Genomic DNA, 24,243 nt, shown 5'->3' on the forward strand with positions numbered 1-24,243 from the left:
AGAATATATTGTTTAAAATGATATAATTGACAATTTTAATGATTCAAATGACAATAAATTCTATTCTGGTAGACTTCTGCTCTTATTAGAAGGTGCTTCATGAGGTATTAAGACAATTAGAAATAAAATAATGAAAACGAGATTAATTCAAGTTCTTAATATTTTTTTTCCGTTTCAGGAAGGTTTTATTTTCATGTCCTTCGCATTTCCTTGTTTAACTTGTGCTTTTGTCAGCACTATACCAGATATTCTTTGAAAGATGGAGACGAGGGTGTAAAATTATCTTATTTAGTAAAAATGTCATCCCTTTTTGTGACAAACATTCTATAAAAAAAAAAAAAAAAATCTTAGTGCTGTTCAATTTCTTTTCTTCGTTTTACTGATATCCAAAAATGTAGTCGAATTTGTCAAAACTACCAAAAATAGTTTCGACATTTAATTTCTTTTAATGTATGCACCGTCTTTTTTATGCTATTTTGACAGATTAAAATGCACGTTATACAAAACACTGTTGTTGTTATTTATTTGTTTTGTTTTTTTAATTTTCTTACATTACAAGTTTTGTTCCTCCCGTTCTTACTCCATGGATTCTGTTTTGCAGCTGATCGTTTATCAATACATTAAGTCCTTGTCCATTTCAATTTTTGACAGCTGATAAAAGATTACAATTACCTGATAGATGAGCTCATATGCTTTCCACATATTTTCGGAAATACGGCTCGAGGTCAGATCTTCAACAAGCGATAGAGCCTCTTCGTAGAACTCCAGCTTGGCTTCCATCAGAATTAGACCAATTACCTAAATGAAATAAGACTTTAGTTGAACCTATTAGGAGTCATACCCAGTTACAAGGGTACACCAAGTGACTTCTAGCTATCTAGAAGTCAAAATAATTACATTTGTGCATCATCAGAATGTTGCTACTTAAAACACAAATTAACACAAGAAGAAACATAAATGGTCAATGAAAATGAATGTTTTTATTATTATGTGTTTTGCACACAAATATTTTACGAAATGTACTAAAATGCATTCTACAAGTTCACTAATATACTGAAAAATACGAAACAAATGAATTGTCCCCTTTTTTACAAACAAGATCTTAAACTTGATAAAAGAAAATTAAAAGGTTGTATATCCTATACGCCCAAATTAACCAGCTTTTCCGCCTTTTTGTCCAAAAAACTTGTAATAGCTTAATATAATACACATCCATTTCTGCCTTTCAAACCACCCTGGTTGATTTTCCCTCTCAGTCTCTATAGTTTGCAACGAAAGCCACAAACAAAAAATCAAATCATCCTAAACATTGGGTGTAAATTTACTTTAGTTAAACATTTTTTCTTTTCTCATCAACAGTAAAAAAATGAATCTCTTGGAATATTGCCTAATTTAGTTCATCTCTAATGAACCTCGCCTTAAAATAAGGTTGCTTTCCTCAAACTTCCTTAATATTAGGATACACAGAGAGAGACGCGGAGGCTAATATCTCAAACTGCCATTTCGTAGTTGCTTGGGTCTTCAAAATAGTATTCACTTGTTTTGCAACTGTCCCCTCTAATCCCAATCCTCTCCCACAATCACGCAACCAAACTTCTCAACGAATCTCTAGAATTAGCCTCAATTTCAACTGAAGTTGAAGCACTTTAACAATTTTTTATTCGCTTCACAGAATTTTCTTTTGACTCGATAAATTTAAATAAATCAAGTTCGAAATAACTACCAGTGGCATTACTTGTGGAGGGGGGGGCAATTGCCCCATCCCCTTTATTGTTAAAATATTTTTGGGGTGATTTTCATTGAAAATGCCTGTTTTCAGTATTTTCATTAAAGTAGTTATTTATTTTTACTTGTTAGCAGGTAGTTTTTGACACTTAAGGTCGTTTCATCTACTGAATTAAATAAAAAAAACAACAAGTTTTTTTTAACTGAAAGTAAGGAGCGACGTTAAAACTTAAAACGAACAGAAATTATTCCGTATATGAAAAGGGCTGTCCCCTCCTCAGCGCCTCGCTCTTAACGTAAGTAAAGTTAAAGTAAGGTAAGTTTTTTAGTTGTTGTGCTATTTATGTCTTTTTTTATTATATGACCCCGAAATGCGAATTCAGCCCTTCGGGGCTTGTGATAGCCATTTTCTGAAATAAATATCTTATCATATCTTATCTCAGAGTCAAAAGCAAAGAAAAGCATATCTTGGCTTACTTAACGAGCAGTGAAAATTGCAAATCATATTCCCGAAAATATAGGAATAATAGGATTTTAGCCAAAATATAGGCATTTTATAGGAGTGCATTAAAATATAGGAATTTATTGGAATTTATAGGCAAGTCCGAACCCTGTATACGGAATAATTTCTGTTCGTTTTAAGTTTTAACGTCACTCCTTACTTTCAGTTAAAAATACTTGTTTTTTTCTAATTTTTGAACGTTTTTTAATTAATGCAGGTTTTGATTTTGGCTCACCGTACATGAATAATTAAAACAAGATTTGCATATTAATTTTAATTTTATTTGGTTAAATGGCTTACTCGAAACTTGTTTAATTTTATTTACGAACGTTTTTATTAGTAATAAATATACGGAAGTTAACGAATTAACTTCCGTAACAAACTTCTATATTCATATATTTTTAATACGCAATTAAGGGGTTCGCCCCCTAGTCAATACCTTGCTCTTTACGCTAAAGTTTGAATTTTGTTCCAATTCTTTAAAAATGACCCCTTAATCACAAAGGCCGTTAATTAGAATAAATAGCTCTTATGAAAGTACTAAAAACTTTTTTGGCTTAAAGAGCGAGGTAATGACTAGGGGGTAAACCCAATCATATACGTAATATTTTCTGTTCGTTTTAAGTCTTGTTGTTGCTCCTTACTTTCAGTTGAAAAACTTTTTTTTTGTTTATTTAATTTCTGATCTTTTTTTTAAATAATGCTGGGAAAATCCGGCGCCCCCTTCATAGCAATGTCCCTTCCCCCATGAAAAGATCCTAACACATAATCCCCGACCCCCCCCCCCACTACCAGAAAAAATCCCCCCTGAAAACGTCTGTATACTTCCTAATAACCAATACTATATGTTAACATTGGGTAAAGTTCATAACTTTCAGCCCTCCCCCCGGGGACTTCGGGGGATTAAGTCATCCTAAAAGACATAGTTATCATATTTTCGAATTGGGAAAAAGTTTATTTTGGGAAAAAATGAGTGAGGGAGGGGGCCTAGTTGCCCTCCATTTTTTTGGTCATTTAAAAAGGGGACTAGAACTTTTAATTTCCGTTCCAATAAGACCTCCCATGATTTTCTAGGACCACTGGGTCGATAAGATCACCCTTGGGAAAAAAAACAACAAATAAACCCGCATCCGTGATCTTTCTTCTGGCAAAAAATTCTATAACTTCTAGGGGGCCTTTCCCCCTTTTTTCAAAAATCAGCCAAATTTTCTCAGGTGTATAACTTTTGATGGGTAGGGCTAAACTTGATGAAACTTATATATTTAAAAGCAGTATTAAAATCTGATTCTTCTGATGTATCTATTGGTATCAAAATCCCGTTTTCTAGAGTTTCGGTTTCTATTGAGCCTGCTCGCTCCTTACTTACAATTCGTTACCACGAACTGTTTGATAGGTAATGGTGATGGTGGTTAAAAAAAAAAAAGGCTGGTAAAATATCCGTTCTCTGTATTACCATATTAGGGATTAACTTTTTCGAGTGACAGAGAATCCTATGACGTTCTCTTTGTACCTGATGTCTAGTATTTTAGCTTATACGCAATGACCTTTTTTAACTTACAAAGCTTTAGTTCCAGGGAAAGAGCAGATACAAAGTTTCATCCACCACTTTTACGCCATGCAGCGGTCGGATATAAACAAGGAAACCTGGGTTTCGGAGTTGGGGGTAAGAGGGCCCTACTCATTTACAGAAGCCACAAAACAAGTTCAAATATTTCCCAGGCCATTTTTCTGTTCGTTTTGTCAGGTGGCCGAACGTAAGCCAGAGACGGCCGAACAAGTACTGGGGTACCCCAAGTTTGACACTCTTGGCCACTTGGATAGAGCCATCCAGCTAGACCAACGGTGGAGTATTTCTAATTATATTTTTCAAGGATGGTATTGAATGAGCTAACTTTGCTTTGACATACTCAGCAACTTCTTATCGCTTGAATCAATTCCTGGGAATGAAAAACGTAAAAACCGGCCGATCGTGGGCCAGTCTCCCCTACAGTATAATTGTTGTTTGTCTTAGTTTTACTGTTGTTCTTTACTTTCATTCGGAAAAACTTTTTTGATTATTTCTAATTTTTGTTTTTAATATTGAATCCAGGATAATCCTAAACATAAGAATGGACCTATAGCGCCCTCAACTTATCCTTCTATACTAAATTCTGACTTTTAAGGATAATAATGGATATGTAATCTCTTATGTTATGCATAAAATATTTTTACAGGAGTGGAGTAATCAGGCCGCAGCTCTTTCTTTCCTGTTATGTAAATTCTACCATTGTACGATACTTAGAAGGGGCTTTATTAAGTATTAACTAAAAAAAACAGCTTTTTAAACTGAAAGTAAGGAGCGACATTAAAACTTAAAACGAACAGAAATTATTCCTAATATGAAGGGGGCTGTCCCCTCCTCAACGCCTCGCTCTTTAAGCTAAAGTTTTTTATTGTTTTAAAAAATAAAGTTGTGAGATAGAGTCAAACTTTAGCGTAAAGAGCAAGGCGTTGAGAAGTGGGCAGCCCCTTTCATATACGGAATAATTTCTGTTCGTTTTAAGTTTCAATGTCGCTCCTTACTTTCAGTTAAAAAAAACGTGTTTTTTTAGTTAATTTCGGAACGCTTTTGAATTAATGCAGCTTTGATTTTGGCTCACCCTACATGAATAATTAAAACGAAATTCGCATTTTAATTCTCATTTTTTTGGCAGATCAACTTTCTCGAAATTTTATTCTGACGTAACTTACCAATTATCTTACGCAACGAATTTCTATATTCGTATGTTTTAGTACGTATATTAGGGAGTTCGCTCCCTAATCAATACCTCGCTCTTTACGCTAAAGTTTGAATCACAAAGGCCGGTTAATTAGAATAGATAGCTCTTTTGAAAGTACTAAAAAAAACTTCAGCGTAAAGAGCGAGGTATTGACTAGGGGGCAAACCCCCTCATATACGTAATAATTTCTGTTCGTTTTAAGTTTTAATGTTGCTTCTTACTTTCAGTTGAAAAAAACTTGTTTTTTTTACTTAATTTCTGATCGTTTTTTAAATAATGCTGGGAAATCTGGCGCCCACTTCTTAGAAATGTCCCTTTCCCCAAAGAAATATCCTCCATGAAAAGATCCTTCCCCGTAACCCCTAATCTGACCCTTACCCCCCACTAGAAAAAAATTCCTTCTGAAAACGCCTGTATACTTCCCAATAACCAATACTATATGTAAACAATAGGCAAATTTTACAACTTGCAGCCCTTCCCCCAGGAGCAGTGGGGGATTCAGTCATCCTCAAAGACATGTTAATTAGATTTTCGACTATGCTGAACAAAATGGCTATCCCAAATTTTGATTGGGTAACTTCGGGAAAAAAATGAGCGTGGGAGGGGGCCAAGTTGCCCTCCCATTTTTTGATCACTTAAAAAGGGCACTAGAACTTTTAATTTCCGTTCGAATGAGCCCTCTCACGATATTCTAGGACTACCGGATCGATATGATCACCCCTGGGAAAAAAAAACAAAAAATAAATAAATAAATAAATAAAAACGCATCCGTGATCTTTCTTCTGGTAAAAAATACAAAATTCCACGTTTTTGCAGATAGGAGCTTGAAACCTCTTTAGAAGGGTTCTCTGATACGCTGAATCTGATGGTACCATTTTCATTAAGCTTCTATGACTTCTAGGGGGTTGTTTCTCCCTTTTTTCGAAAATAAGGCAAATTTTCTCAAAACTAAACTTGACGAAACTTATATATTTGAAATCAGCATAAAAATCTGATTCTTCTGATGTAAATTCTGTTTTTTAGAGTTTCGGTTACTATTGAGCCGGGTCGCTCCTTACTTACAGTTCGTTACTACGAACTGTTTGATTAGGATAATTAGAAATAGAATAACGAAAACAAGTTAGATTCATGTTTCTAATCTTTTTTCCACTTCAGGATGGTTCTTTTTTTCAAGTACTTTGCTTTTCCTTGTTTAAGTTCTGCTTTCGTCAGCACTATACCTGATATTCTTCGAAGAATGGGCGCGAGTGTGTAAAATTATCTTATCTAGTCAAAATTTCATCCCTAAAAACAGTAGATTTGATGAAATCCTTATCTGTAGCTTTGACAAGAACTTACTTTTTGGTTTTCTTACATGAAATAGTTAAGAGAAACCAAGTCGGCTTGATATTGAATTCATCTGGCTTGTGGATATTCGAATAAAACGTAAATATGACAAACAATAACAGACGAAGAAAACGTTATTTATCGAACCTTTATTGAACGTCTCCTGCTACAAAATATAACTTCCGTCCAATACAAGATTGTGCGTGTCCCTTACTCCTGGGGCAGGTTTAAAAAAATCACATCGTGCATCAAAGTTATTCCCAAAGGAACCACGACACTAACTACTACTTTTATTTTTCACCGAAACTCCTATAGAATATATTTTCTTTCTAGCCTTATTCTTGGTATCAGGGATATTAAAGCACCGACAAAGAAGAAAAGCACAATAAAAGACAAGGGAAGTTTTTCCATTACAAAATTGTATCGAATTAATCTAAATTTTAAATTCTAGAAAACTTTTCCTTTGGTCCTTTGGGCCTTGTGAAAGGCCACACCCAGTCTCACTGTCAAACAAACCACCTCCTTCTGAAAATTTCTTAAACCACCTAAAAACCTGGGTCTTGACAAAGCACAATCTCCATAGGCTTGCTGAGGCTTAGCAAGAGTTTCCGTTACACTGTGCAAAAGGCCAAAGCAAAACCTGATAGCACACTGTCGCTCAAAATTGATGTCACTCATTTTTAGAACACAAAAGCAAACTATTCCACAAAAAAAACAACAACAACAGACAACCAAATGACTCGAGCAAGTTCCCACACAAGCGTCGCATCAAAAAGTTAAATAAGGAAACTATAAACTTACTTGCAGAGCTACTGGTTCAAGCTTATCTATTATATTAACTTCATCTTCGAATAGACTAACTAGTGTCCCAATTGAATTCAAAAGGCTCATCGCTGTCAATGCTTTATCTTCTTCTTCTGAACTAACCAGTTTACCAAATGTTTCAACCTATAATAGTAATTATTAAGTTGGTTCATTCTCATGAAAAAGAATTCAATGGCACTAGTGCCTGAGGAAATTAATTTGAAACCAAACCATAAAAATGTACCATGAGTAAGATGCGATGTATTTAGGATACCAAAATTCCGATTTCCTATAATTAAGTTAAACCTAGTTTCAAAAGTCCTTAATCAGCAAAGAGAAAAAGTGCAATCACCCAGACAAAGAATGGCACTATCCAGGCTTCAGATTTCGCTAAGAAAAAATATGCTACGTACAATATTTCTCAGGAAGTTTAAATGGCAAAAACTGTGTGAACACCTGAATCATTAGGAATGTTTAAAAGGAATTGTTGGACAAAAGATTTACATCCGTGTTCCTCTCGAGCCAATGGTGAGCCAATCCTCATGGCGCAGGACTGACAAGCTATGTTTTGATAGTGGGGTAGATGTGCTTTTTGAGATTATTCGTAAAGTTGAAGCAGGTCCATTGAGATAGAAGTCTTAAACCCTTTTTTATCTCGGTCACCATTATTGTCATTTGAAGTGACCTATTGCTGTGCATCTAAATATGTAAGTCAATAAATCTATTGCCTTTTTATCTGTGTTTATTTCATTTATATGTCTGCGTCTAGTCTAATAATAGGTAATTAGTTCGTATGTCTCCAAGGTAAACGCTCCCCAAGGAATCTGATCTCCAGATAGCTCGAGAAAAAAGAGGCCACATTTATATGTCTACATGTTCAATTTTCTCTCATTAATTGAGAGCGGCGCTGGCCTAGTTGACACAATCTCCAGAGCTATAAGTGGCACTATCGGAGAAATTTCTATCGCTACAAATATCAATCTTTTTTATCGCTACAAATGGCGCGAGTCGAAAATTGGAGGAAAACTGCGAACTAATTAGGCTAGAGAAACTTTGTAACTTAAATTTAATTATTGGAGAGATACAGACATATAAATAGAGTGATTAGGCCTATTGCCGCTAAGCTACTACAGGGAAACCCTTTAGAATATCTCATAGGAGATAATAGCCTCCCCCAAAGAGGTTAAGTAAAATAATACGTTTATTTTAAGTTGATATAAACGCAAAAAAAAATGTCTGAAGATTTAGAAGAAAAATTAATAGTGCAGAAATTGGTCACGAAAAATATAGAAATAGCGAAATCTATCCCGGAGTAAAATGGTCAATCAGATATTGACGAATTTAATATCCAATTGACCCAGTTTGTACAACTAACAAAAACAGGGCTAGAAGCGTTAGTCGACATGCTCCTGCTACGATTAAAAGGCCAGGCCTTAACATTTTGAAGCAGATTGAACCTACTATAGGCGACGACGCCAGCTTGCCAATAAATTCGGTTGATAAATTGTTAAAAGCATTCAAAGATAGGTTTATAGACACCAGTTCTATAAACAAATTAAAACACGGAGCAGTAACTTTGACTTTTCACAGAATATACGAGAATACCTGGATAATATACGCATTTCTGTAGAAGCAAAATACGGAAGTGGTTCTGGACAACTGTATGAAAAAGTCATACTAAATAACTTTTTGCAAGGGCTACCCCCAAAACTATATAGAGCAGTAAAATCCAAAAATATTCAGACGTTGGATCTTGCAGTTCAGGAGGTAGAGCGATTAATCGAAGTTGATACAATGGTTGCTAATCATAGTAAAGCAAAAATAAATAGCCTAGGCGATTCAAACGCGAACCTAATTTTCAAGGGCGATCATGCATCCCCCAATTTCTTTTCAAGGGATAACTCCCTAGTGCTACAAAGAAATAAAACGCCAGAACCCGCTAGGCAGAAAACAGTACGTTTTCAGCCTATTAAATAATCTAATTACGGAAATAACCCTACAATAATAAGGTGCTATAATTGTAATCGTGTTGGCCATATCGCCAGAGAGTGCCACTGTGTCCCCAATCCCATACCAAGAATCGCTGTCGGTAATACGCAAAATTACGGCAACCATTTGTTCAGAAGAACAAATTCTAGCACCGGTCGTGCAATAGGCTATAGCCAGGGGGGATTGCGCCAATCAGAACCTTACAACATGTACAAACCAAATTCGTATAACCCTCGCCCCAACAGAGAAATTAATTACCGATTTGAAAACCCAAATACTCTCCAAGACCAATATAATGCGACAATGCAATATAGCAATTACGAAAATTTGCCGATGGGAAATGAAAATTTTGCTAGCCAACGGCAGTGGCAGTCAACGCCAGCAAGCGGCACCGACACGAGACATCCACGTTACCATAATAATACATGGAGAAGACAGACAGACGTAAATCAATTAAATATGCCTACGGAGACTTCGTTTACCTAAAGAACGAGGCGAAAACAGAAGGAAAAAAACTTTCCAACAAATATTCTGGACCGTACAGAATAGTCAAAAAGTACGATAATGAATATACCTTTAAAATGGAAAACCCCGATAGTGGAAGAACGTACAAGGTACATGTTATCTAAATATAAAGAGCCAAATTTCCAGAGAGATGCGTATCAAATCCCCTTTCTACTGAGTCATTAGATTTAGAAAATGAGCCCCCTAAATCAAGATTGGAAGAGCTAAAACCCTTTAATTTCAAGCAATACTATTTCGAGAATCACAGTGATGGCAAAAACTTTGATGATTTTTTAGCAGTGGAAAATTGAGTTGTTCCAGAGAAAAAATCCCTAATACCAGTAAGAATAAGAACGCCAAAAAATCCAAAAAGTTATTCATCGGCGAGCGCAGGAGATTTAGATTATACAATATCTCCAAAAACCCAATTCTTCCCCAATAGAATTTCGATCCCATGTCCCCCAAAAAGATTTCCGGACGATATGGTTTCCCCTGCAACGCCGATAGAAAGGCCCCAGTCCTTACAGGAAGAATTAAATAGAGCTGTAGAAACCCCCGGTATTACTGTAAAGAAAACTCCTCCCAAAGATTTAACTAAAATAAACCTGCGAGAAGCTATGCATTTCATAAATTTTCCCATAAAAATGAATCAAAGTACCTTGCCCGGGAATAAAACTCCAAAGGATGACCAGCAAGGTCAATATCATGACATAACTGTGTCCAAGGTCAAACCTAAACAATGGACTTCATTGGGGGAAACCCTAGTGCAAAAAATACCCCATCCCCCTGAAGACATGGCCTTGAAACAATTGAGGAACCCCGCAAAAACTATTGATTCATCCCAAAGCTCTCAAGAATCTTTCAAATCTCCCGAGTTGAAAACTCAAGGCGAGGACTTAGAGAATAAACCTTCTACTTCCAGAGGAGTAGAAATTTACGAAGGAAGGGCAGGTGATACCTAAAAAAGTACCAATTCTAAAGGTTCTCATCTGGATTCGTTAGAACCTATTTCCAAAGAGTCTGATGGTAAATCAGACTATACAGAAGTTAAATAAATAGAGTAAGCAAAGCCGATCTCAGCAGCCACACACGGGAAACAACGAAATTAAAAGGCGAATAGTTTTTGAAAAAACAAAACAAAAAATTTGACCTTATTTCGCTAGAAAAACCGAAAAAGAAAAAACCGCAAGAAACAGAGCAGAAAATAACGACACAGTCAGGTAGAACGGTTAAAAAACCCGACAGATGGAAATATCCCTAATTAATGTAAAGACAAATTTCAAATATTTTAAATTTAACACCCTAGTAAATTTAAAAGTGTGCAAGTAAAGTTAAACAAGTCAATATTAATGAAAAAAAAATAATTCGAGTAATGTCAAAACACTGGTGATCAGAGAGAAAGGTTGGAACAGAAAATAACCAAAGGTAGGAAGATCGTGGTCGACTGAAAACGACAACTGGCGTTGGACCACGTCTTTTGGAAAGCCCGGGGAGGAACTCAAGGCCCATGTTTGTTTTTTTTTGTTTTTTTTTTAAACGACCGTAGGAAGGGATATTTCTCAGTCCTTCAAGGGTAAGAAATTAGTATTTTTATGCCAATCAGGGCCAGTCAAAACACATAAAGAAAGAAAAACGAGCAAAAATGGGTTTTTTATAGGCAAAATGACGATACTGAAAAAACAAAGCGAATATTTCTAGAGGACAAACGCCCCTCTTCTTCAGCGCGAAACGAAATGATGTATCAATAAAAACTAAAAATTAAAAGAATTAAAACCAACTACCTAACAACCATAAAAGCGAGTTATTCGCCAATATCTGCGATTTGCCCAAAATCCAAAAAAACATGACCTGCCATTGACGGATACTAGCGAGCAACTCGCAAGTTGTTCGCTAAATCCGTCGCTGGCAGTTAATGTTTTTTTGGATGTTGTGCCAATCGCGGATATTGGCGAATAACTCGTTTTTATTGTTGTTAGGTAGTTGGTTTTAATTGTTTTAATTTTAGGCTTTTATTGATACATCGTTTCGTTTCGCGCTGAAGAAGAGAGGCGTTTGTCCACTCGAAAAATTCGCTTTTTTTTTTAAGTATCGTAATTTGGCCTATAAAAACCCCATTTTTGCTCGTTTTTATTTCTTTATGTGATGTCAGGCCAATGTGGTTTAAGAAATTATCCAGTCAAAACAATACTTAAAGGTTGAATAGAAACTTCTGTGAGCTAATTAATTTTTCGTTTTTTAGATCAGAATGCTTTGAAAGAGAAACAGAGAGTTTACTTTCTTATAGCTCCGAGGCGAAAAAAAAAAGAAAAGCTTTTTAATTTCATTATATTATATCTATGACGTATGCTGTCCTACAGCTCTGTGTTAAACATTACTTCCAAAGAGAAATAGAGACATTAATGTCTTTAGCTCCTTAGCGAAAAATTTAATTTCATTAGTTTATATCTATGACGTATACAATAACAGAGTGATCACTGTTCTATAGTTCTGTGACAAAAATGTTCTTTAATCTCATTGTTTTATCTATGACATATCTTGTGCTATATTTTTCGTTGAATATTTTCGCAAGTCAGTCACGTTATATCTTACCTATACTGACTCAGGTCCCCTGGAATTTTCTATAAAAAAAATCGACCCATGCCCTAACTAAGATGGATAGTATCCAAAACAAGATATTATCAGTACAGAAGCGTCTAATTATATGAAATATTTTGTCCTATTACAGATTATAATTGTTTTAGGCCTACACATAATATAGGATACCAGTGTAATTACGTGCTGCACGCTTGCTTATTCATGTGTTTCTTACTCGAGAAATATATAGATAGATAGATAGATAATTTAATACGAAATATCACAAAACGGATAAATAGTCGCATTTACAAAAAAATTATGAAAACTATTTGTTGTAATTTTCAGTGAAGTACTGTCGGAATGAATTTTTGTAGCGTTTCGTGGCACTTGGATTGCTTGGTTGTAGTTGGTTTGTGTGGCGGGTCTTTGGTCGGTTATCTTGTCTGATATCAGGTGGGAGAAGGTCGCGGTGTTTGGGGGAAGTCAAGATGGACTGGCCAAAGCTCATGAGGAGCTCGTGTCTTCTTTGTTCAAGTGTTGTGAGTTCTAGCTTCGCCAGACATTCCTCATAGGGCAATTGGCTGTCTCCTAGAATGATGCGCAAGGCTCTCTTTTGAATTGTTTCGAGCTTATTGCTCTGCTTTTTTGTGAGACCAGGATGCCAGACAGGGCAGGCATATTCTAGGATCGGTCGCATGCGGCTCCTATAGTAGGTGACCAGGGCATTTTTGCTGAGTTGAAAGCGACGTAGCTTTGTCAGTGACCTAAGCAGAGGCATAGCCTGGGACAGCAAGTGATTTAAGTGGTCCTCCCAAGTCAGTTTATCATTGAAGATAACACCCAGGATCTTCATTTTGTGAACTGCCGGTATGCCGACGTCAGGCAAGGCCATATATGTACCTATAGTTGGCTATTGGTACGTTTATATGTAGAATTTCACGGCGGATGTGGAATTATATCTCAATAATAATATGTAAAATATTAAAACCATTTGATCAGTTAAGATACATGGATTGAAACCCTGTCTATGTCCAGTGGTGACTAAGTAAAACCAACAAGTAATTCCCCATGAAGGTGAAGGTGTTTTTCGCTTAAAGGAGTCTAGTAAGACTTTAATATCCTATTTATTTATTTAGTACTGGAGGATTTGCTCAAACAATAGCCTTCTGAAATGATAATGATGTCAGTTCTTCATTACACTTATATCCTTTGCCAAGCATCAACTTAAATCTACGCGGGCAAGCTTGGAATCCTGCATCTAATGACCTTATTCGAACGGCGAATATGAGGCACCAATGTTGACTTGTAATTACGGAAAACCCAAGAGAAGAACACGGGGAAACAAAGAAGAACATCTCTGCATTTCAGCTGAGGTTAAACCCGGAGCCCCATGAGAACGTCTAAGCCAAGAAATAGGGAAGACATTAGAAAACGTGTAGGTAGAGAGGTTTCCATTCGTCCTTGTTATTTCTTGTTCCCTCGTTGTAGTATCGTTTACGTAAAACCGTGTGGTTGTGACGCTGCACATGCGTTTGTTAAACAGCACGGACGTGCGTGAACAATGCAGGCATGAAATAAGTTGTAAAATTAGACCTCAAAAAAAAATTAACCATGTAGCATAAACTCTGTTTAAATGATTATTTTAGATCTAATGTAAAATTAACTAAGTGTTAAAAGAAGTTAAAATAAAGTGTATGTAGTAGTGTATATTAGAGAGTATTATAATAGACCATACTTATAGCTAAAGAATTAATATTTTATAAGAAACTTCTATTTATTGAATTTCCCAATGGCAACAATGTCGTTTTAACCCAATTAATGCGTGAATTATTGTCTGAGTATTTACTTTAAAGAACGTGTGATTCTGCCTCGCTATTTTTATTACAGGAAGTAAATGGCAAATTGGTTATTGAGCATTACAATGAGCTGCCCAGTACAGATACGACCCAGTAGCATCTATTTTCATCATATCTCAACCAACGAAGAGTACTCACCATAGACCCCAGGCAATTTTCATCCCAGCTTCGTCTACGAAAACAACAGTTACCTTCGATCGTCGTTTCTTCCACCATGAACCATATTACGTATCAGGTAACACTATATTTAAACCCCTGTATCAATCACTTTAGCGAACTTTATAATCACATAGATTCTGATAACCCCATCGATAAATACAATATAAATTATATTTGAAGATGTTTTAAGTTAAATTACGCTTAAAGACTTTTGAAGATATTTGCAGTTGAAGTTAGAAACAATTTGAAGTTTAATTCTGAGAATCCCATTGATCAATACAAGATAAACGATATTTAACGATATTTGAAGTTAAATGATAGTTAAAGACATTTGAAGATACTTGAATCTGAAGTTAAAAACAATTTGAAGTTTAATTTTGAGAACCCCATCGATCAATACAAGATGAATGATATTTAATGAAATTTGAAGTTAAACGATATTTAAAAATATTTGAAGTTTAAGCTGAAAACAGTATGTTAAATGAGTCACTATAGTACGACAACAATCCGTTTCAAATCCAAACTTCAACTACCCCATGATTAACCAAGGACTCACCACAAAGGCTAATCGGCGTAAGCCGTACGCTAACAGTTTTATAAAAGGCAGAAATGAACAATTTTAAAGCGAGAATACATTCTCTATGTGCCTCAAAATATCCTAAACAATCATACGCTGAGAAGAAATACGCCAACACCTAAAGTGGGAAGCATTATTTCCCAGTTGAATATTAGAGAAAACTTCGCATAAAGACAACTAGGGTGAAACTGTTCCGTGAAGAAACCATAACGAAAATACTTCAAAATTTCTGACGAGATAATAAGAGATAAGGGCAAATATTTACAAAAGAAGGATGTAGTACACTAAGGACTCGAAGGTGACGAATAGATGTAAATCTACATATGTTACTTCCTAATAACTTGGACAATTCAAAAATCCCAATAATGAAAGTGTTTTAATGTTACCAGTGAATATGATGAACCAAATATTGTATGTTATAAATCATTCATGTATGTACCACAAGTAGAATTAGGTGTAATATTATCATGTTATTCATTTAACGTAGTGTAGATAGAATGTAGTACGTCATGTAGACAGCAAAATAAAAAAAAAACCTTGTAAAAAATCAAAAAAAAAAATCCTTAATATAGTAGCAAACTTAGAACCATGAATAATCTTAGTCCGGTAGATGAATTTTAGATAGGGATGTAGAATAAAATAAGAAAGGTAATAGTGAAAATTTTTAGCACTCCTGATTAAGCCATAACGTAAATATAAAGTAATTATGTAGAAGAAATAGTTAATAAATGGCGAACATTTTAAAACCCCAAAGGCGAGCAATTGCTAATGACGGGACATCATTAATTGATGGGAAGGGTGATATGTACCATGAGTAAGATGCGATGTATTTAGGATACCAAAATTCCGATTTCCTATAATTAAATTAAACCTAGTTTCAAAAGTCCTTAATCAGCAAAGAGAAAAAGTGCAATCACCCAGACAAAGAACGACGCTATCCAGACTTAAGATTTTACTAAGAAAATATATGATGCGTACAATATTTCTCAGGAAGTTTAAAGGGCAAAAACCGTGTGAACGCCTGAATCATTAGGAATATTTAAAAGGAATTATTGGACAAAAGATTTACATCCTTCGTCCTCTCGAGCCAATGGTGAGCCAGTCCTCATGGCGCAGGACTGAAAAGCTATGGTTTGATAGTGGGGTAGATGTGTTTTTTGAGATTATTCGTAAAGTTGAAGCAGGTCCTTTGAGATAGAAGTCTTAAACTCTTTCATCTCGGTCACGATTATTGTCATTTGAAGTGACCTATTGCTGTGCATCTAAATGTGTAAGTCAATAAAGCTATTGCCTTTTTATCTGTGTTTATTTCATTTATATGTCTGCGTCTAGTCTAATAATAGGTAATTAGTTCGTATGTCTCCAAGGTAAACGCTCCCCTAGGAATCTGATCTCCAGATAGCTCGAAAAAAAAGAGGCCACATTTATATGTCTACATGATCAATTTTCTCTCATTAATTGAGAGCGACGCTGGCCTAGTTGACACAATCTCCAGCGCTATAAGCGGCGCTATCGGAGAAATTTCTATCGCTGAAAATATCAATCTTTTTTATCGCTACAAAAAGGGGTTATCAAACAGTTTGTGGTACCAAACGGTAAATAAGGAGCGACTCGGCCCAATTGTAAACGAAACTATAAAAAAAGGAATTTTGATATCAATAGAAACATCAAAAGAATTGACTTTTTATGCTGATTCTGAATATATAGGATTCATTAAGTTTAGCGTTACCCATTAAAAGCTACGAGCCCCCAAAAATTGGCCTGATTTTCAATAAAAGGGGGGAAACACCCCAAAATATCCGATCTTAACACAACTACCAGATTTATCTTTTCGGATAACCTATTGTAGAGGTTTCAAGTTCCCATCAGCAAATATGTAGAGTTTTGTATTTTTGTTCCCAGAAAAAAGGTTATGAATCCGTGTTTATTTGTTTTTTTTTCCTAGGGTTATCTTATCAAGCCAATTGTCCTAGAATACTGGAAGAGGGCTCATCAAACAGAAATAAAAATTTCCAGTTCCCCTTTAAGCAAAAAAAAGATTAAAGGGCACTTAGCCCCCTTCTCATACCTCTTTTCTTCAAAGTCGTTCAATCAAAATTTTGAGGGAGCCTTTTTGTTCAGCATAGTCGAGGCCTAATAAATACGCCTTTCGGAATAACATGACAACCCAAAACCCCTTAGGAAAGGGCTGCAAGTTATGAAATTTCTCCATTGTTCAAGGATATTATATATTTTTGGGAAGTATACACATTTTCTAGGGTGTGTGAAATTTTATACTAGGGGGATTTTCCATGGGGATGGAAATTTCCAGTTGTTATTTTTCCAGATGAAACTTTACACTGAGGGAATTTGCCAGAATACCTACACAAAAAACTTTTTATGTGCCTTGCCTTCTCTTTGTCAACTCAATTTTACACGTGGAGATGTTCCGGGGTATTGTCCGGAGAAAAATTTTCAGCGTGGTTGGAAGTTTCTGGATAATTTTTCCATGGGGGAGGGGATTTTCTACGGGAAAAATCTTCAGTGGGAATTTCCAGCGGGATAAATTCTTTATGGGGAAATTTTCCGCAAGAACAACTTTTCATTGGGTGGGGGAAGGCGGAATTCCGCGGAAAATTTTCCACGGTAGAGGTGATTTTCCGAATGACGTAAAAACGATCTCAAATTGAACTCTCAAATGAAATTATGCTAAGGAGAATTTCTCCAGCGAAACCGTCTGCAAGAAATATTCAGGAGGGAATTTTCAATGAGGAAGGAATTGTCAGGGGGAATCTTCCATGGGGGAGGGTAATTTACGTGGGAGGAAATTTTCTTGGGGTACTTTCCCTTAAGGTGAGTGGGGAATTTTTCATGGAGCGGGATCCGGACTTCCCGGGATTATTTTAAAAACGATCAAGAATGAAATAAAAAGTTTTGCAACTGAAAGTAAGAAGCAACCTTAAAAAACTAAACCAAACAGAAATTATTCGGTATATGAGGAGGTTGTTCCCTCCTCAATGCCTTGCTCTTTTTGCTCTAAAGTTTGACTTTTTGTCACAATTCTTTAAGAATGACTGCTAAAACCCAAGGGCCGTTTAATTAGAGTAAAAAAGTTTTTTAAAATTACTAAGAAAAACTTTAGCATAAAGAGCGAGGTATTGTGGAGGGGCAACCCCTCTCATATACAAAATAATTTTTGTTCGTTTTAAGTTTAATGTTGCTCCTTACTTTCAATTGAAAAAATCTGTTTTTTATTACTTAATTTATTAAAAGGAGGACTATGTAATTAAATAAATTTCATCCATTTTACTAAACGTTTTCCTGCACTTAAAAAATAGAATTGTTGATTATCAAAAAGATTACAAAAAAACTTGCCATGACAAGAAATCAAATCAAAAATACTGCAGAAAGAGTTTTTGAAAAAGGGGAGAATAAGTCCAAATTAAAATTTTGCTGCTTTGATACTATCATATGAAATCGCTGAATGTGGTCATTTTTAGACAGTATTGGATATAAATTTTTAGTTCAAAAAATAAATATCATAATGTTATTTTGATTTTTCAATACTTTAAGAATTTATACATAAAAGTTGCATGAAACACCGTCTTACTCTAATAAAACACAGAATGCCTCCAGCAAGCCCTTAAGAAACAACTGCTTACTCCTAAGTACTGTCTCTGGAACACTAACTCCGTAAGAGTAGGAGTAACCCTGATATGCTGGCTGCTTTCAGGCCCCTTATTTTTACCTTTTCAAAAACGCAATTTTGTATAATCTACTGGCTTGATCTTAATATGGTACTTATCTCTTTTAGCCACCACACTTAAGTTCTTGGTAGAGTAGAATCGATTTCTTTCTGTATTTCAGTATGTATTCGATGATAATCAACTTAGTGTGAGAGAGACAAACTACAATGTAGATATATTTGAATTTAATGTTTTATGTATTTTGGTTAGGTTAGGTTAGGTTAGAAACCATTTAATATAATGCGTTCTGCGCGGCATGATTTCCATAATCCTCTCTTGTAGTTTCCATAATCTTGTTACTAAAGTATTATACTTTCATCATATTCAGGTATTTTTTATTAGGATTAGCTTAACTTCACTTCAGGAGTGTAGCTATAAGAGATAAGTACCCTTAATATTACTTCATAAATTCCTCTTATTACTCTTGCAGATTTCGAGCAAATTAGTCTAATTGACTCCCAACAAACAAGAAGAAATGGACTACAAGTAGATTAAACATTTCTTTGGGTTATGCAACTTATGGGTTATAATAATTTATTTATTATCCACTATAAAAAAGAAGCGGAGTACATAAAAAAAAAAAACAAAAAAAAACAAACAAACAAACAAAAAAAAAGCAAACTCGCACACTTAACAATTATTTAATAAGACGACGTAAATTATGGTGCGCAGTAAGCCCTGCAGACAACGACAGCTTTCCCGCAAGCACAGTCACTTTTTCCCGTAAATCAGGGAGGCCGAATCGCGATATTAGATGCCGGTTCCGGAACCACGGAGGGAGGCACAAAAGGTACCGAGAAAATTTAAAATAATAAGTCCGGATAGAATTCAGATCTTTAGGCTTCATAATTGGAAGAAAACCAGATAAAAAAAGAATAGAATGATCGCAAAATGAATATAATTTCCCAAGCGCTTTTCTATTGTACCTCCCTCTATTTGCAACAATTTTTGAATATCCAATCTGATTTATTTTTTTTTTTTGCATTAGAAACTGTCAGAGCCCGAAGTGTTTTGAGATTATTAGTAATGTGAAGAACAAGCCACCGAAAAGAAAAGACACAGGGAATAGATAAAAAAATACAGTTAAGAGGGAGACTCGCACTCAAATTAAATGAAATATATTTGCACTTATCGATATTCAACATAAACCCAATCCGTCTGAACTGGTCTGAGATCCAGCTGACAGAATGTGAGAGTGCAGCCCTAGAACGACTGACAAGGAGAACATCATCCGCATAAGCAAGATATGAGACATCAATTCCATCAGAAATGAAAGTCGAAGGCAAGGATGAAAGAATAGGAGCAATACATAACTTAAAAATAGTTGGAGAAAGCACACCACCTTGACGGACCCCACGCCTAAGAAACACCTTTTGAATCAGAAACTACTCCATTACATTTTACCCGAATACAAGAATTCGAATACCAGTACCGTAACAAAACAACAATAGAAAGGTTAATTTTGTTTGAAAAAAGGGAATAGAGTGCATGTGAGTGGACTATACAAACAAAAGCTGTTGAAAGATCAAGAGCACAGATATGAAGAGGAGATTTACCATTAATAGATTGCAAGAGGAAGGAAGCTAGAACGTGAAGCGCGGGCTGACATCCCAGCCTTTTTTGAGAGCCGAACTGGTTTTCATCAAAATTAACATTTTCCGAAGTGAAAAGGAGAAGAATATATTCAAAAACTTTGCTAAGAGTGCACAAAACAATAATTGGTTGATAAGAATTACACTCTGACGAAGTTTTTCCACGCTTCAAAACCGAGGTGACTGTGCCACAGAGAAAGCTGTCGGGAATGATAGAAGTAGATAAACACATCTGAAACAGTAGCTGAAGATGATCTAGCAAAGTTGGGCAACCTACTTTTAGATAATAAGACGAAATTCCGTCTTGATCAACAGAGCTAGATTGCATGTTCTTAATAGCTTGACTAATATCATCGGTAGAAACTGGTAATACATTACTCTGAGAAATATGATTAGGCAAACACGACTCAAAAAGGTTACTAAAAAACTTTTCAATTTACCGGTTCACCTTGCCGAAAATATCATTATAATAGGACACCCAAGTATGAACTGCTATAGGACTTTCAGAAAAATCACTGCTAAGCTTATCGGATTTCATAACATGAGCCCATTCCTTTCTTGACGCAGGAAAATCAAAAGCAGATACCTTAGACTACCATAAACGTTTTTTATAAGCACGCTTGGTACTTTGCTTCAGCTCGAAGACAACTCCTTGATTTCGCCGACCGCAAGACACCCATATTCGTAGCCAAAAACTAGTTTTATTCTTTACAACTTTTAATTCTGGGTCCAAAACCCATTCTGGTGTTCTAGTTTTAACTTTAATCTTTTCTAGAGGAACAGCAGTGGCCTCTGCTTGTTTTAAGCACCAAATTATTTTATCATAATATACATTTAGAGACTGCTTATTATTTGAGAAATGGTCAGTAACTTGAAGCAAATAATAAGGAACATTTATAGAACCCAATAACGCGGACAACGTAGTAATATGAAGTGCAAAATTAGCTCTATTCCAGTTATTCCTGTAAAACCACTTAGATCTTTGTGTAAATGGTCTAGTAGAACGGGAAGCAACTACTGAAGCAGAGAGCGAAATCGGGAGGTGGTAAATATCACGAGAGTCTTCGTGAACGAGAGCAGTCGATACATTAATATTTGGCGAGGAAACTACATGGTCAATATTAGACAAACTTCCAGATTGGTGAATATATGAATAATCAACACTTTTCTCAACTATTTTATAAACGGAAAACCATCAAGGACTATATCGGATCGAACTGACTGAATTGTAATATCTGTGTTGAAGTCACCAACCACTATGAAATCATAACCAGTCGATACAACAGACGCAAGAATAGCCTTAAGATTAGCCGAGGCTTTCATATACGCGTTTAAAGCGGAAATAGTTTTTTTGTTACACGGGAGATAAATATTTATCAGAACAGTATTACCAAACCGAACCGCAAGGATGAATTTATCACTGTGAAAACACACTGGAGACAGAAAACTCAGGTTATTCTTAACAATGCACGCTAGGCCTCCATAAGATCTAGCAAAAGTGACCTCACCATTAGATGTAAAAACGGAATGATTAAGAGTCCTTTTTAACACGTTAATACTAGTATAAGTCAGGAGGTGTTCCAAAAGGCATACTATGTCAAATTGGTCACACAATTCATCAATCAAATGCTCCTTTAAACGAGTACCATTTATATTAAGCGAAACAATCGAAACAGGCACAATCATTTCATCTATGCAATGATATCTCTCAGCACTTTGCATCTAAGACTAAAGGAGGCATGATTTTCACCACAATTGGCACATCTTGCATCAAGCTGGCAGGGAGAATCCTTGGTGGAGATATGAGGGCCCGCACAGCGTGCAAACTTCGCAACCAAACTTGCACAATCAGCTGCTTTATGGTCTGGCGAACGGCATTTTAGACAGCACCGAGGTGCCGACAGATATTCTTTCACAGATAAATATTCATATCCAAGTTTACCATTTTGCATAGCCTTGGCTTTTGACATGGAGTCACAAAACTCAAGCTTAACCGTGCCAGTGTCACCGAGCCGCACAGCTTCCACCACACCTGGATATCCTTGAAAGAATGAGAGGTCTAATTCCTTCGATATTACTCTGACTATCCCGAAAAACCGTTTAGTGATCACCTTGGATGGGGATTCTGCTAAAATTACTGAAATAGAGTCTTTGAATTCTTCAGCAGCCGATTTTTTAACATTTATTAGCAATTTGTCTCCTCGCAAACTCAGCTTGGTAACTGCATCATGACAGCTCACTTTATCAAGTACTTCTTTGCGTTTTATCGGGTCATTTAGTGTTTGTGGCACTTTAGAGACAACAACAGCGGTGTGAGAGTCAGTTGGCGGCATTGCACGGGCAGGCAGTGGTGGAAAGTGATTATCATACTAATCGAACTTACTTGAAACAGTCTTTAGGAAGTGTTCCATTCTATTCAATTTTGCGTTCAAATTCGAATAAACCAAAGCAGGAATGATTGGTACATCATTTGGAGAACAAATTACAAACATTGGCTGGTCTTTGTCTTCATTGTCACATTTCTCAAATATACCTAACATATCCTTCAGATGGCTTTCCAAAGCCTTCGACCCCTGTCTTCTCAGAAGCTCAGTCCCAGGTACAGTCGCATCGTAGAGGAGTTTTTTTTAGCTTCGATTACACTCGGCAAGTCCAGAAAAAACTCCTTTCCAAATTTCACTATTTCGTTTTCATTCACTCCATTATCACGGTTAAACTGCTAAAAATTTAAAACCGGCGAAAAAACAAGTCCATTATTCATTATTCACTGTACGTATCATAAGAACCAGATACCAATAAGCGAAGGAAGCGTAGTTTCCTGCTACCAGATCCCCGCAGTTTAAGGGAGTAACACTCCCGGCAGGTACAACGACCCTTGGGACAAGAAACTCCCTTCTTCTGCTCACTTATTAGCACAATTTAATTATAATCAGATTGTCAGATCAGATTGAACAAATAGTAGGATAGTAGATGACTTTATATGAGCCAATAAATATATCCAAATGGTAAAATATTCCGTAAACAACAATTTATTATTTCACTTATTTTAAAACTGATGGTCACTGCAATACACTGTAATTTATTCAAAATTTAATCCGGCTTAAATATCAATAGATGTTCACAGGTCAAATGCGAAAAGCTTACTCGTAAATAAAATAAAATTGAACTGCACATCTTTCCTTATTAGCCTCACTCGTACTGAACAAGAAGACAGCTTGTTTACTGACTGGGCTACGGATGAACTTTTCGAGGCAAAATGCGAACAATATAAGCCATATAAGCATCGCCTAAATAGCAGAAAATATTATCAGAGCATATGAGGAGTGTTCCTTTCTTCTTGAGCAAGAGACGAAGATCAGGAAAATATAATTCTGATCCGGTAGAGTTTTAGAGTGACTACTTTTACGCTTACTCGGAATTTAGCGAAATTACATGCATGCATTTCTCAGGGCCTGCAATATCGGTACTCAGTGAGATTGCATTTTGTGTTGCTGGGTACTTTACGCGAAAGCAGTGCTCACGAATAGCTGCTATGTCACTTAAAGTCCGAAATTTTTTAAATGATAAATCTTAATCTTAATTTATAGTCTTTTTGTATATTTGGTCTTTTTTATAAATCAATTCCAGTAAATGTTTACTTTACTCTCGTAAACCTAAAGAAGCTTTTAAAAAAATAGAAATATATGTTGAACAGCCGTTATTAAGTGAAAACAAGTCGTTTCTGTTTTCTGTAAAAAAAAACAGAAAAACACATTTGGATTACAGTTTTTTCTCAGTTTCTGTTTCTTTTCAGTTTTTCAATAGCTGTTTTTCACCGTTTCTAGTTTAATTCAAGAATAAAAACAGTGCCACCCCTAATTCCAATGTCAAATGAATTGAAGACAGCAATGCCTGCCAATATCATACGCGGGGAGGGAACTTATCGGGGAGAATATCAAATTATAGAGAATAGCTGTAGATTATAGTAGTGAGATAATCCATCTAGTGATAGGCAACATTCACCTGGACATACAGAGCACTGACCGCGGTGCATGAAAAGATCCATAGAGGCGTAATCAGATTGGAGAAAGAATCTGAGGTGGCCTAACTCAAAATACAATACCATCGGAGAAACCATATACCCATCATCCGAGGACCCCTACTGACCTCGG

General features: G+C 35.8%; 1 protein-coding gene across 2 annotated transcripts in view; it reads right to left on the bottom strand.

The window, feature by feature from the left end:
• Positions 1 to 24,243, bottom strand: part of msk (importin-7 msk) — a 165,854-nt gene that overhangs the window by 24,571 nt on the left and 117,040 nt on the right. For both annotated transcript variants that reach the window (XM_089098588.1, XM_089098583.1), the window contains exons 10-11: positions 7,114 to 7,260; positions 673 to 798 (exon numbers count right to left, since the gene is read on the bottom strand). In XM_089098588.1, coding sequence (XP_088954714.1) covers positions 673 to 798; positions 7,114 to 7,260 — 273 coding nt within the window. The remainder of the gene's footprint in view (positions 1 to 672; positions 799 to 7,113; positions 7,261 to 24,243) is intronic.

Source organism: Artemia sp. Qi Xiang Cuo, chromosome 2 (genome assembly GCF_049724085.1).
Source record: "Artemia sp. Qi Xiang Cuo chromosome 2, ASM4972408v1, whole genome shotgun sequence".
Taxonomy (NCBI): domain Eukaryota; kingdom Metazoa; phylum Arthropoda; class Branchiopoda; order Anostraca; family Artemiidae; genus Artemia; species Artemia sp. Qi Xiang Cuo.